The 13,372-nt window shown below is 32.7% G+C and overlaps 2 protein-coding genes across 2 annotated transcripts in view; one reads left to right on the top strand and one right to left on the bottom strand.

Moving 5' to 3' along the window:
- The window catches only part of ARHGEF38 (Rho guanine nucleotide exchange factor 38), a 139,303-nt gene extending 138,486 nt beyond the window's left edge, over nucleotides 1-817 (top strand). Inside the window, exon 14 of the mRNA XM_065907088.1 lies at nucleotides 207-817. Within this exon, the coding sequence (XP_065763160.1) occupies nucleotides 207-392 (186 nt within the window). The 3' untranslated portion in view covers nucleotides 393-817. The remainder of the gene's footprint in view (nucleotides 1-206) is intronic.
- Nucleotides 817-13,372, bottom strand: part of INTS12 (integrator complex subunit 12) — a 28,474-nt gene continuing 15,918 nt past the window's right edge. The window contains exons 6-7 of the mRNA XM_065907094.1: nucleotides 9,872-10,018; nucleotides 817-6,878 (exon numbers count right to left, since the gene is read on the bottom strand). Coding sequence (XP_065763166.1) covers nucleotides 6,294-6,878; nucleotides 9,872-10,018 — 732 coding nt within the window. The 3' untranslated portion in view covers nucleotides 817-6,293. The remainder of the gene's footprint in view (nucleotides 6,879-9,871; nucleotides 10,019-13,372) is intronic.

Here is a 13,372-nt window from a genome sequence, read left to right as displayed (position 1 = left end):
TCAAGAATGAATAATTTAGACTCCTTCCAACAGAATAGTAAGAATGGCAATTTCACTGTTTTCATCTTGGACCATACTTTGGCAAAACAAATCCAACAAAGGAGTTGGGGAAATGTAACTTTAGGAAAATTCTAAATCTTGGTTTTATTTAGTTTGTCTAATTTTTAGGTTCTGCTTCTAATAATATCATTTGCTTCTTTGTCTAGATTTTCTATGCAGTTCATGCCTTTCAAGCACGGAGTGACCATGAACTTAGCCTTCAGGAATACCAAAGAGTTCATATACTTAGATTTTGTGACCTAAGTGGTAATAAAGAGTGGTGGTTAGCTGAAGTTCAAGGACAGAAAGGCTATGTTCCAGCTAACTACCTTGGGAAGATGACTTATGCTTAAGAAAATAAGCCTTTGACTTTCATTTTCTGGCAAGTTGTTGACTGACTACCTCATAAAACTGCCATTACAAAATGTTGGCCTAGAAATCAAGAAACTTCCAAACTATTAATTCAAGAACTGACACCATTTCAGGTTTTAAGGAAGACTATGCTTCCAAACAAGATTATTTCAAAATGCACTATAAAGAATGCATGTTGAAGGAAACACTAAACAAACAGAACGGCAAAACAAACAGCCAAAGCTCCAACTATCAACTCCTTAAAAATGATCTTCTGAAAGAGTAAATGTATTCTTTATCATCATGAAAGTCTGGATCTAAGGATAGTTTTTTCAATTTACTGTATATTTTGCCTTAAATGTTTTTGTTTTTATATTTTTCTCTTTTGAACATGCATGCATGTATATACCTACACACACATATATACCATAACATTTACATGGTTTACACACATATATGTGTACTATGTGGTACAGATTATACATATATATGCATGAACCAGGGAGTGTACTAAAAAGACATAAGAACAGAAATAGATTACTTAATTAACAGTCAACTAGAAGCCTGATGTGGATTCTCTTTAATGGAAGTTTTGAATTAAAAAAAACCCTGAATAACATAATGGTAATATCTAACATTTACTGAATGCATATCAAATGCCAGACATTATTATAAATGCTTTATATGTGGTAAATTATTTGATAAGCAAAACATTATGAGGAAACTATGGCCTAAATAGATGAATTAATTTATTTAACCCAAGTTACATTGCTAGTAAGTGGTAGGGCTGAAATTCGAACCTAGATCTAATTATGAGGTCCATACCGCTAAATACTACATGGTATATATTTACTATCAGCAAAGAAGATAATGATAAAAATAATCAACACTGATGAGGACCATTTTCCTCTTAGGTCCATATTTAAGTATTGAGAAGTTTTTCAAAATCAAAGCCTATTGGAACTTCCATGATTAGCTTAGAGAATAGGAAGTACCTAAGTTTATTACTTTTAGTTTTTGCTTAAACATTGTTGAAAGTGAAATTGTTTAAAAGCTATCCTACATGATCACTAATGACACTTTAATGAGAAAATATTTTTGGATCACTCAATCATGTAGATTATGAATGAGGAATGTGTGTTCCATGTTCTGCGCCAAGATGTAAATATTTTTAGTTGCTGATTGGTACTTAGACAAGGCAGGCATTGAGTACAGCATTTGCTGTAACACAGTGTCCCGGGACACTGAACTTTCATTTAGGAATAGCTCAGAACTGTTCTCTAAGATTTCAGGCATATTTTGTCCCAAGATATTTTGTTGAACTAAAGATGTTTCTTTGGAATAGAAAAAAAGATTAAATTTGACTCAGTGGTTTCTTTTAAAAACCAAACTAAGGTAGGTTTTCATTGTCCATGTAAAATGTGTTAATATATTAAATTTTACAATTTTAAAATTAAAATTACTCTCAAAGATTTGATCTCAATAATACATATTGTTACATATATTACTGAGGAATACAAAAAAATGAATGAAGAATGCTGTTTTTCAGAGTTCTTGACTTTTAACGTATACAGGACATGTACAACCATAGAAATTCATGAGAAGACAATACATGACAGAAAAATTTATATTTTATGATATTGTTTCTAAAATTCTTAAACAAGGTTTATCAGGTTATATTTATAAGTTGTTTCTGCATACAATTTTTGTTTGAGTTGGGTACCGAAAGATTGGATGTACAGCAACTTTTTGTCTTTTAAAGGGTCCTTTGTATTCAATAGTGAAACATGAGTAAATTCGTTTGCTTAGGGTAAAGCAAAAGGAAATCTAAACTTGTAACTTGTGGCAACCATGAATATACCAGCAAGTAGTGGGGAATTTTTATATAATTTAAATTAGCTGTGACCTAAATACTCCTCCCTGAAATGAAGAATTATGTAAATAACACATATCTGCTTTTCTGGCTGAAATAAGTGACTAGATGTATAGGAGTTCTGTCTACCTGCGTAGTCCTAAGATTGATGCTTCCTGTCTGACCTTAGAAGAAACCACACCACTGAAATCATAGCTGCAGTTAGTAACTGAGCAAGACTTATAGTGAAGCCACCTTCTGCAGTCCCCCACTATTGTGGCAAATATGCATTACTATAAAGCAATGTTGTTGCTATTTTAAACATACAACCTACATTTCATATGCTATTTAGGCTTTTTTAAAAAATTATACAATATACACATTTTTAAAGTATATTATTTAAAATCAAGTAATTGTAATTTTGAAGTCAGGCATTATTTTGTTGGATCTAAGGGAAATAAAATCTCAGATGTGTATAAGTCTTCAAGAAGTTTAAAAAGATAGAACTGTTGGTGACATCACTGCATTTAAGGCAAGGAATGCTAATGTAATTCTATCTTTATGTCTTTAAAATTAAATGTAATTATATAGTAGACAATTCTCTGAAGTAGGAATTTTTACTAAGAATGAAGGGGAAATTTTTGTGACTGTTTTTCTTTATGAAACAAATAAACAGGTGTATGTATACACTTTATTTAGTATTTATTTTTAAATACATATGCCTTTAACTATATACATAATAAAGTTTAGAAATGATTTTTTAAACTCTAGTAATACAAAGTTACCATGGGTGCTTAAATCATGTGAAAGAGTCACAAAGCCACTATTTGAACTTTTCTTATTATTTTAGAAAAATACCTGGTCTTCGTATTTATTTCTATGAAGGAAGAATTGTGCAGAAGAGATGTAATGCACATTGTAGTCATATAAGTGCCACATTTCATGAACAATTTTAAGTACTGGTATATTCCATATCTTCCCTAAAATATAACTTGGACTTTTAGAAATGGCTATTAAGTGCCTGTCACTATTTGTGATGAATATTTAGATGATTTACAAATGTTTAATAAACATGGAATTAAAAACTCTTCATTTTCCCATCAACTTCTTTGACTTTTGTCAATTGCAAAAACCTCTCAAAGTTATTGTGAATAAAGAGAGGAAATCTGTATATCCTAAGATGGCAAAACCACGTTATTTAGATTCTATTTGTCATAACTATATGGCTTCTTAAGGTACTCAGTACACTGTTCAATACTTGAATACACTGAGAAACCTCACAAGATTTAAGCTAAATTAAGACATGTACATTTACATTATAGTGATGAGGAAGGAGTTAAATTTCACTGACTGGAAGGACACTAGATTTTATATGCTTTATAGAGATATCCTACTATTTATAGAATGCTACTATTTTTAAAGTCTATTTTTTTCAATTACCTCTCTCATATATATACTCAAGAGTATATATAAAAAGTTAGTCATTAAATTCTCTGTGACCTACAAAATCATTCCAATATAAAAATCTTTACTCCAGGGATTCAAGCTGAGTCTCTGTGAGCCAATAACTGTGCTCACAACATTACACTCTAGATACAGACAAAACTTGCTTTAATTTCTCTGGAAAATAAGTCACATTTTAGTATATGCCAGAACAAGATGTTTTTGTTCAAAAATCTTGTGAATGTATTCTTAGTAAATTAAATACAGCTTCTCTTAAAGAAATATTACAGCATGTAAATGTATGGCTTTCTCTACTTGCTTATAATTTTTATAATTATCGCGCCAAATATATTTCTGTAAAATGATGTATTTCCTATACAACCTACACCATAGTTTATAATCTGTTACTAATAAACAGTGCTACCACATCCTTGTTAAGAGTCAGAATCACTTAACCCTTGAATATTAGAGGCCTTCCATTTTATCTCATTCATTACCATTTATGTTTTATAGAGGAGGAAACTAAGACCACATAGCTAACACATGGAGAGACTGGGTCTCTGACTTTAAGCCAGTGTCCTTTTAAGAGTTTTAAGTCACTAAAATCGCCGATTAAATAATCTTAACAGAAAAGCACAATAGGCAGAGCAGAAGAGTGATACTGGCTAAATTTCTACTAAAACGGGATTTGAACTTACAATCCTAAAAGCTCGCTTTTTGGCTCACCCACGTTCTGTCTATTCTTTCACTGAGTTAAGAGCCGCAGTGGGAACACCATGATGTGCAAGACACACAAGATTCCTGCCCTCACACAACTTAAAATTCTGTGGCAAAAACAAATGACACATGACAAAATAAAACAAATGATAAATACTCAATATAAAGCTTGCTACATTCATCACATGCTCAGTTATAAAGTTCACTTAATGATATGGAAAAATCAAGATCTAAGAGCTACTTGAGGATAAACTCTAATACCAGATATACCTCTATGAAATACTAAACTTAGTTATACACTACTAGATGTATGTATCCTACACATGTCAAGATTCTAAATATATATTTATACACACAATCTATAAAAGAACCATGCTCAATAAAAGCTAAATCACTTCCTAAACAAGTTTTCTAAAGTCCTCTCTGAAATGCTATAGAAAATAAAATGCTTTTTTTCAACTCTATCCAGCAGATGCTTTTGCCTATGATTGGATAAAACTTTCCATTTCAATTACCAATGTGCAACTGTTTGCATTATTGCTTTAATTTCTTGTAGGTACTGAGGTTATATTAACTGTTACAGTTGTCGAACTGAGCTTGTGTCACATCATTTTATCCAGTTTAGTCCAAAATGACCCTGAACTATATAAACAAATAATGATGAATATTCATTTCTTTTTTTTGGTCTTTTGACACTAAAGAGGACTTGGAGTTGATGCCAAATTGATATTTAATCAACAGAAACCTGAGTTTCTCAAAACAAAGACATCTGCAGGCAGATTTTAAGCATGTAAATAGGTTTACTGCACTTCGTAAGGATTATTTCAAATTTGAGTTGTAACTTACCATGAATTCAGTGCCATTATTTAACAAAGCAGTTTAAAATGTATTTCCTTAAAAAAGGCCAAGCTTACTTTAAAATGTTTTAACTTCACAGAAATCATTTACCAATGTATTTTAGAACAACAATGTGAGAAAAATATAGGAATTATGGGCAAGGGCTTAAGTTTAGAAGTTTACAGTTTTAGTAGCATACCTCAAAGCTGAAAGAACAGGCTGCTCAGTTTAGTCAATGTAGGAATTTGCTGGATGTCTAGTTTCTGAATGAAATGAGGTATTCATGAAGTATAAAACGACTGCTATGTTTTGCTGAGAACAATGAATCTCTTTCTGATCCAGAAAGCCTTATGTCTTCTGTCAGAATATGTATATAAAGCAAAAGCAGGATAATTTACTAGCTTGCAAATAAGGTAACAACTCAGATCCTTCACAATTTCTGAGAGAAATGTGAGAAGAGTATTGCACTGAAGGGGCATGGGGGTTCACAATCTACTGGAAGAGATAAATGCCTAAATAATTGTTATGAGGTGATAAAAAGATAAAACCATAACACAAGAACATGAAAAATTAATTTTGAAAAGAAGAAGTTGAAATATTTGGGGGGAGGGAGGATCAATTGAAAAGAGTCTGGGACTGACACTGAACATTCAGACTATGGTGGGCGAGGAGTAGAAAACTTTATTATTGGGCCATCCTTGTCTTCTTGGAAGGCACCTACTCAGCAAGGTCAATTATTGGGACTTTGTTAGAAGATGCATTTTTTTTTTCAAATCTGCAGATGCACCGTCTTCTGGGATTTCAGAAGTTTTCATTAAGAATTAGTCATTCTAATCATTTGTTTTCACACACTATGAAAACTGTCAAAATAAAAATGTTAAAACAGATTCAAGATAAACATTTCCAAGTTTCACAAAATACTATTTAGCATTTTAAGGTAAGAAATAATAGAAATTTCATTATGAAGATTTTTATTAAGTTATAGTATATTACAGTTTATATCTTAATAAGATTTTAATCTTTAGGGTAATATATAAAAACCTACTTGGCCACATTACTTCTTGAGTTTCTTTTGGGCAGCCTTCTTCTTGACCATTTGTAATCGCTTCATGGCATTGAGTTGTGATTCTTGTGAAGTTGGACCTTTAAGCGATGCTGACGGAGAGCTGCTTGATTCGGAAGTAGTTTTGTTAGTGGTATTTCCACTAGGCCCTGATGTCCCACTATTTCCATTCCCACTGAGCTGGCTGCTGCTTCCTGGAACCAAACTACTTGGACTGGGAAGACCAACTTTGCTAACATTGTCACAACTAACTGAGCGACTAAGGCCAGTTTTGCCTAGAGTGAGAGGTGGAGGTGGTTTCAATGGTACAGTGGGTGAAGTGCTGTTATTGGAACCTATTTTGGAACCTAGTCCTCCTTTGGATGTTGTTGCCAGACCAGTCAAACCCACGGGCTTCTGGTTAGCAGAAGAGGTAGCAGGTTTCCCGCTATTGTTTTGGGCTGCTGAACTCAATTTTGCTGTTGACGGACCAGCAGAAGTAGTTTTGGCTGCAAAAGCTGCCCATCCAATTAGGCCACTAGTTGCTGAAGAGGAAACACTGGTGCTAGAAGAATTTCCTGAAACAACCGTGGATGCCTAAAAAATATAAGATAAATGTTAGAGCCAAGTATAATTAATACCTAATATTCTTAAAAACATAAGAGGATTAATGGTTAAGACTTTTTATACAAAAATGATCTTGGAAATTTAAATAATCAAAATTAAGTTCTGATAAACTGACATGACAAAACATATAGAACAAAACCTTTCCACTGCTAACGGTGCTACCATTTCCAAAGCAGGAATTATGGGATGTCATATTCTTATTCTAATCATTTCAGAAAAAAATTTCCTTTCTGAGGACTGCTTCTAGATTCAGTCACAAGCCACATAAGAAAATCAGATTTAATGTTTTAAGTTGTTTTTCATGCAAAAAGGTTATTGTTTAGCTTAGTAAAACAACTAACTCTTTAGACCCTGCTCCAAATGACTTGTGGATCAATTCAAAAACAGAATCCACTCTTAATGGACAAAAATGCTTATGCCCAGGATATTTAGTAGAGGTCTGAGATGAGATTTTGAACCTACTTAAAAAAAAAAATTCCCCCTAAATTTTGAGCAAATACTTGCATATATACAGGTATACTGCATTAACTACATGAAATTGTACAACTGGTGAAATACTAAAAAGGTTTCAAAACTTTATTTTCCCAATTTGACCATGTTTCCACTGAAACCATCACAGAGATCTCTGTTTCTATCTAAAGGATTTTTTACAAACTTTTTTATAAACTGCCTCAATAAGCTGTATAGTGACATTTTGGGTATGCCTGACTCACTCCCAGATTTATTCCTTAAAGGTGTAACACATATTAAATTTCTCTAATTAACTTCCTTGGATAGTCAAAAGCTAACAGAGTACTAATGTCACTACATAAATACTGTTCTTCTTCATACAAAAACAATTTTTTTCACATTAACATTTAGGGGAAAATGCACTTTGTTCAAATTGATTGTGAACTGAATTTTTCTATCTTATTTTCATGGGTCACAAAAGTGTTAAATATGTAAAAGATGAAAGTCTTACAAATAGTATCTTACTTAATATGCTAGTTATCATGCTTAAAATAAACCCAGTTATATTTTAGAACCAAACTCTGAATGAGTTGATAAAACGTTTTTAGTTCTTACAAAGTAGTCTTCAATGTTGTCTGCACTAAACACTATAAACCAATGAGAAAAATACTGAAAATAGAGTGCTCTGAGGTCTTTATAAAAGGAAGGTCCAGATTATTGTTCACATACTGTGAAAAATGATAGGATTTTTTTACAGTAACATCATATAATGATGATCTCATAAGGTGATGCAAAGAAGGTAAACTTTACATAAATTGCAAATTCCTAGAGAAATGCATATATTTAATAAGAAAAAGTTAGCCAAGGTAACAAAAGGACACAGGTGTGGTAAACTTAATTTTCAATTATAAAAGATGTAATTTTTTCCTTTTCTTTCTAGTAAATATAAAACTGTCTGCCATTTGGCTAAATGATCTTTCTACAAACTTCACAAAAGAAAACTCATCTGAAGTAATCAAAAAGACCAACACTTATGAAGTACAAAGCAAGTTCTGTGTATATGACATTTTATTTTAATGGTTTGCTGTTACTGGTATTGCTTTTCAATTTACTGAATTTCATAATAAACATTTTTTCCATTTTATCATAAAAATATCAAAACCTCTTAATCAGAACAAACATGACAGCCAAGGCCTTAATTTATTTGCTGCAAAATAATTTCATATTGAGTTTTCTAAAAATAAGCCTTAGTAGTAATAGGTTAGTATAAAAATCTATCTGAAAGTAATTTAAATATAGAATATAGCAACTCTAATTATTTTCAATAAATTATTCTTACTTCTACTCTAACTCACCAGGTTTCTATGTGACAAACCAATAAGGGCTATCCCTTGGAATATCAACTCTTCCTTGGTAAATTAAATTAAAAACGATCTGCAAATAAAATTATCAGTACCTTTCTCAAGAATACTTTATATTTATATTCTTGATTTTCACTACCTATAGCCAATTGGACAAGGTAATATCTTTAGAATTTTCTGGGGGTAACCTTTGAGAATCTGGAGCTAACATTTTTTCTTCTATTTTTAGTATTCTGCTTAAAATCAGAATGTGTAACTCAATAAACACATTCCTTTTGTTATAAAATTAGATTAGAAAAATATTTTATCCTATGATATAAAAATGCCAGGATAATAGTAATAATAATAATAATAATAATAATAATGTAGCATGATGTCAAGGATGAAGACCAAGGAATGAGAAAGGTAATACTCTCACTAGATAATCTGACCCCTTAGTATAAGAGAGAGCCACTTCATGGGAAAATTCATGATAACAGAAAGAAACAAGAGAAACCAAGAAAACTTCTTCAATCGCCAATGAGTAGGAAGGAAAAAGCTCACAAGTGATGTGAGGAGCAAAACAATTGCTATTGTAGACAAAGGTATTTAGAATTGAAACCAAATTCCTGATTGCAGAATATTGGCTGACTACATGGGAATGATAAAGAATGTTATCTTAGAATGCTCACAAATAGTTCCTAACCACGATAAAAAAAGAAATAGCAGATGATAAAAAAAGAAATAGCAGATGATAAAAAAAGAAATAGCAGAGTTCAAGTTAAGATAATTATATAAATGTTCCCTTTCTACTTAATGTTAACAGTTTGTTGTTTAGTCACCAAGTCATGTCCAACTCTCTTGTAACCCCATGGCCACAGCCTGCAAGGCTCCTTTGTCCATGGGATTTCCCAGGTAAGAATACTGGAATGGGTTGCCATTTCCTTCTTCAGGGGATCTTCCGGGCCCAGGGATTGAACCTGTGTCTCTTCATTGGCAGACGGATTCCTTACCACTGAGTCACCAGGGAAGCCAACGTTAATGGTAATACAGTCTTAATTTCCAACATATGGCCATTTAGTCTACAAAGTTCCTGATTAATTTTTTCAAGTAACTATTACTAAGTCGACTAAATTTAAAGCCAATCCTAGATAAAAATAGAATGTACTATACCTTGACTTCTGATCTCTTAAATGCTAGAAAAGTTGTCTCTGGTTTGAGTTTAGTTTCTGGTTTCTTAACCAATGGATCTTTAACAGCTGGAGCTACAGAAACAACTGTGGGGGCTGGTTTCTGTGGTGGTTTCTGAGTTTTCTGAGCCTGCAAAAATCAGTGTTAAGATTAAAGTAGCTACAAAATCTTAGTTAAATGTACAAAAAGACAATAAAATCTACCACAGGACTCCTCAATGAACTGGAATACAGATAAACATTTAACTTTAAAAAATATAACTCTGATGACATCAAAAACATAGATTTTAGACAAATTATTTTTATCATATCAATTAATGACTTTATAGATTTTATTAGCTTCTAAACAGTAAAGATAACATGAGGTTTGAAAAATCATGCAAAAAAAAAATCATGCAGACTGGAGTTAATTAAATATTTTAACAAAATAGACCAAAATCATTAAAAAGAAAAAGAAAAAAAACCATATAAGCATTTTCAGTTTTATTTTGACCAACAATTGATCTTTTTCCTTTATGTTAGGTACTTTACTAAATTATCTTGTACATGAATCATTTTTCAGTTTATTCTTTAGTGTTGTCCAGCTAAATAGTATTAACTATATAAACGGTATAGTGCAATGTTTGAGAGGACAGTTTTTGGAATCAAATAGAACTAAAATTAAAGCCCAGTTCAACTACTTCCCTATCTATGTTACCTCAGGGAAAATATGTAAATTTCCAGAAGTCTTGTTTTTCATCTGCAAAATGTGGATAAAATCTTCTGTTCTAAAGGTGGGTTATGAGAATGAACTGTGATTATATAAGAGTTTACACAGTGTCTTGTACATGTTAAGTGCAGATAATAACAGTTACTACTTATTTATCATCATTATTTACAAATGGTAAGAAAACAAAGTTTTCTAACTTAATCCAGAAGAACCCTTCTCTACTAGATGAGTAATGGTGCTCCCAGCCATCCCACTGTTTTTGACAGTCCTAGTAAGGTCATGCAAAACTATACCAAAAACTTTATTAATGATGTGTTCCCATTTTTGGAAATTTGAATGTAGCTGTTTTATCTTTGTTTAGACTTTCTTGTGCTATGGTTTGCCATATAATATATTTTCATCCTTAAGTCTCAGTTCATCCCATTTTTTATATTACATATTTTCCACATGAAAGTATACCTACTTTCAGACATCACTTATAAAGCAACACTCAGATCAAGAATATTATAAAGGATGCTGGAAGATATCTATGACAAAATATCTCTTACTACCAAGAAAGATTATTGTATCTTGTACTGCAAACCACGTTATGAAAATGTAGCCTTCAGAGTATCAGAAGTACATGGTATTCTGATCTTACATTTTCCTCCACCCACATCAGTAGATGAGGTTAGACTCTGAAGACTGACCTAACTTGTATGCTTTAGCAGATGAAGATTCCTTACTATGAAGCTCAGAAAAAACCTCTGCCTAGGAGATCATGTTTGGATCTTCTGCTTCCTGGCTATTTCACCTAGTCATCTTAGAACCTAAGAGATACCCAAAACCCTCTGTTCTTTGCTGGTAGTACTAGTTTAGGGAACTAGGATATTATCACTTATTCAGTATTGCTCAACAAAGGCACTATAATTTTTTATTGGGTGACTGACTCACACAGTGTAGAATGTATGAAATTCACCACTCAAGGCAACATGGCCAGTATGGTAACAATAAAAAATATCACATACTTCTGTTATTGCTGAGTAGGAATGTGTTACCACCTTAGACTGAGAACCACTGCAATAAGTCATGAGTGCTGGGGCAAATCCCACTGCCTGGTAGAAAGAAAATTACAGAACTAAAGAAGAACTCTGGACCCTGCCACCCACCATCATGCTCTGACATTAGGCATTCAGCACTTGACTCTTGGACATATAGACTGAACTTACTGACTGCTGATTTCTGGCCCAAATCTATATTTCCTCTATTTTTATGTATCTTAAAATGAAACAACAGAATGTGGGCTGTGTCCAGTCCTGAGGTCTGCTCTGGTGCGTGAATGAGACTTGCTTTTAATACAAATTAATTAGGCATTTAATTTGCAAAGTTGATAAAGAATAAAATGGATCAGGATGAGGAGAAGCTGAGAAACTGGCCGTGTGGGAACATGAGAGTTCCCCACATACTCGGGGAACGAACCATTTGGTCTCCTGTGGCCACAGTATGTGGTGTATATGGTGAAGTGGTGGGAAGAAAAGGATACAAACGTAGAGCTGGGTCAAAGAGAGAAGGTCCACAATCCACCCTAACAAGGATAACTTCACTATATAGATAATTGAGAGCCACTGGGCACACTTAAACAGATACAGTTAGATAACTATTGTAGAAGAACATTCTAATTGTAGTGTGTAAAATGGACTGAAGGGAATCAAGGAGCTAATGCAACAGCAAGAAATGAGCGATTTGTGGAACAGGGTAATAAAAGTGAAATGAGCAGATCTGTGACATACATATGAGGTACAATTAACAAGTTTGGTAAACAAAGGGATGTGGATTTAAGAGAGGCATCATGGATAATGTTATCAGTTCAGGCAAAGGAGGAAAAACTGAGTGGAGAAGACAACAATTTTAATTTAAAAAATACTGCACTTGAAGTAACTGTAGTAACTGGTCATCTGCCAAAATTCACTTCAGAAAGAGGGTAAGAACTATAAATATAGATTTGGTACGAGTTAACTCACAAAATGTAAGGGAGGAAAAACAGGAGAGAACAGTACTTACTTTATTAAGAGACCTATAATAAAATAATAAAAAACTTTGAAGCTATGTTAAAGAAAGATCACTATCACAAGTTATTTATTTTGACTAGCAATTCTTAGTGACTACTTGCGCCAAAGTGCTGGAACATACTATTCCGCTCACCCATAATTACTTGGGTTGAAGTCCTGGAGGGTAGTTTAAGTAATAAACTAAATAAAAATCACACAGAGCAGAAAAAATACTGTACCATGTCACAGAAATTTCTTGTTACAAACACAAAGTATAAATACTACTGAAATTTTATTACTTTTCATAGGAATAAAAACATAATCTTTTCTGATTTAGTGATTAAAAAGTAGATATCTTGATTTTTTTTTCTTTTTATTTAACTAAGTACTTCTGACTTTAAAAACATATATTTGGTCAGAAAAATTTATGTAGAAATTCACTTGGTTAACAATATGAGAACTCCTCTATCAAAAGTCCTTAATCTTCTGGAGAAAGCTATAATTCACAAAAAATACAGGCACTCCTATATTCACAGCAGCACCATTTACAATAACTAAGACATGGAAGCAACTACACGTCCATCAGCAAAGGAATGGATCAGTCCATGGAATTCTCCAGGCCAGAATACTGGAGTGGGTAGCCGTTCCCTTCCCTGCTAGTTACCAGGGAAGCCCCAAAGATACAGTATAGACATATACAATGGACTATTAGTCAGCGATAAAAAAGAACAAAATAATGCCATTTGCA

Source organism: Muntiacus reevesi, chromosome 16 (assembly GCF_963930625.1).
Source record: "Muntiacus reevesi chromosome 16, mMunRee1.1, whole genome shotgun sequence".
In the NCBI taxonomy this organism is placed as follows: domain Eukaryota; kingdom Metazoa; phylum Chordata; class Mammalia; order Artiodactyla; family Cervidae; genus Muntiacus; species Muntiacus reevesi.
This window is presented reverse-complemented; position numbering and strand designations above follow the sequence as displayed.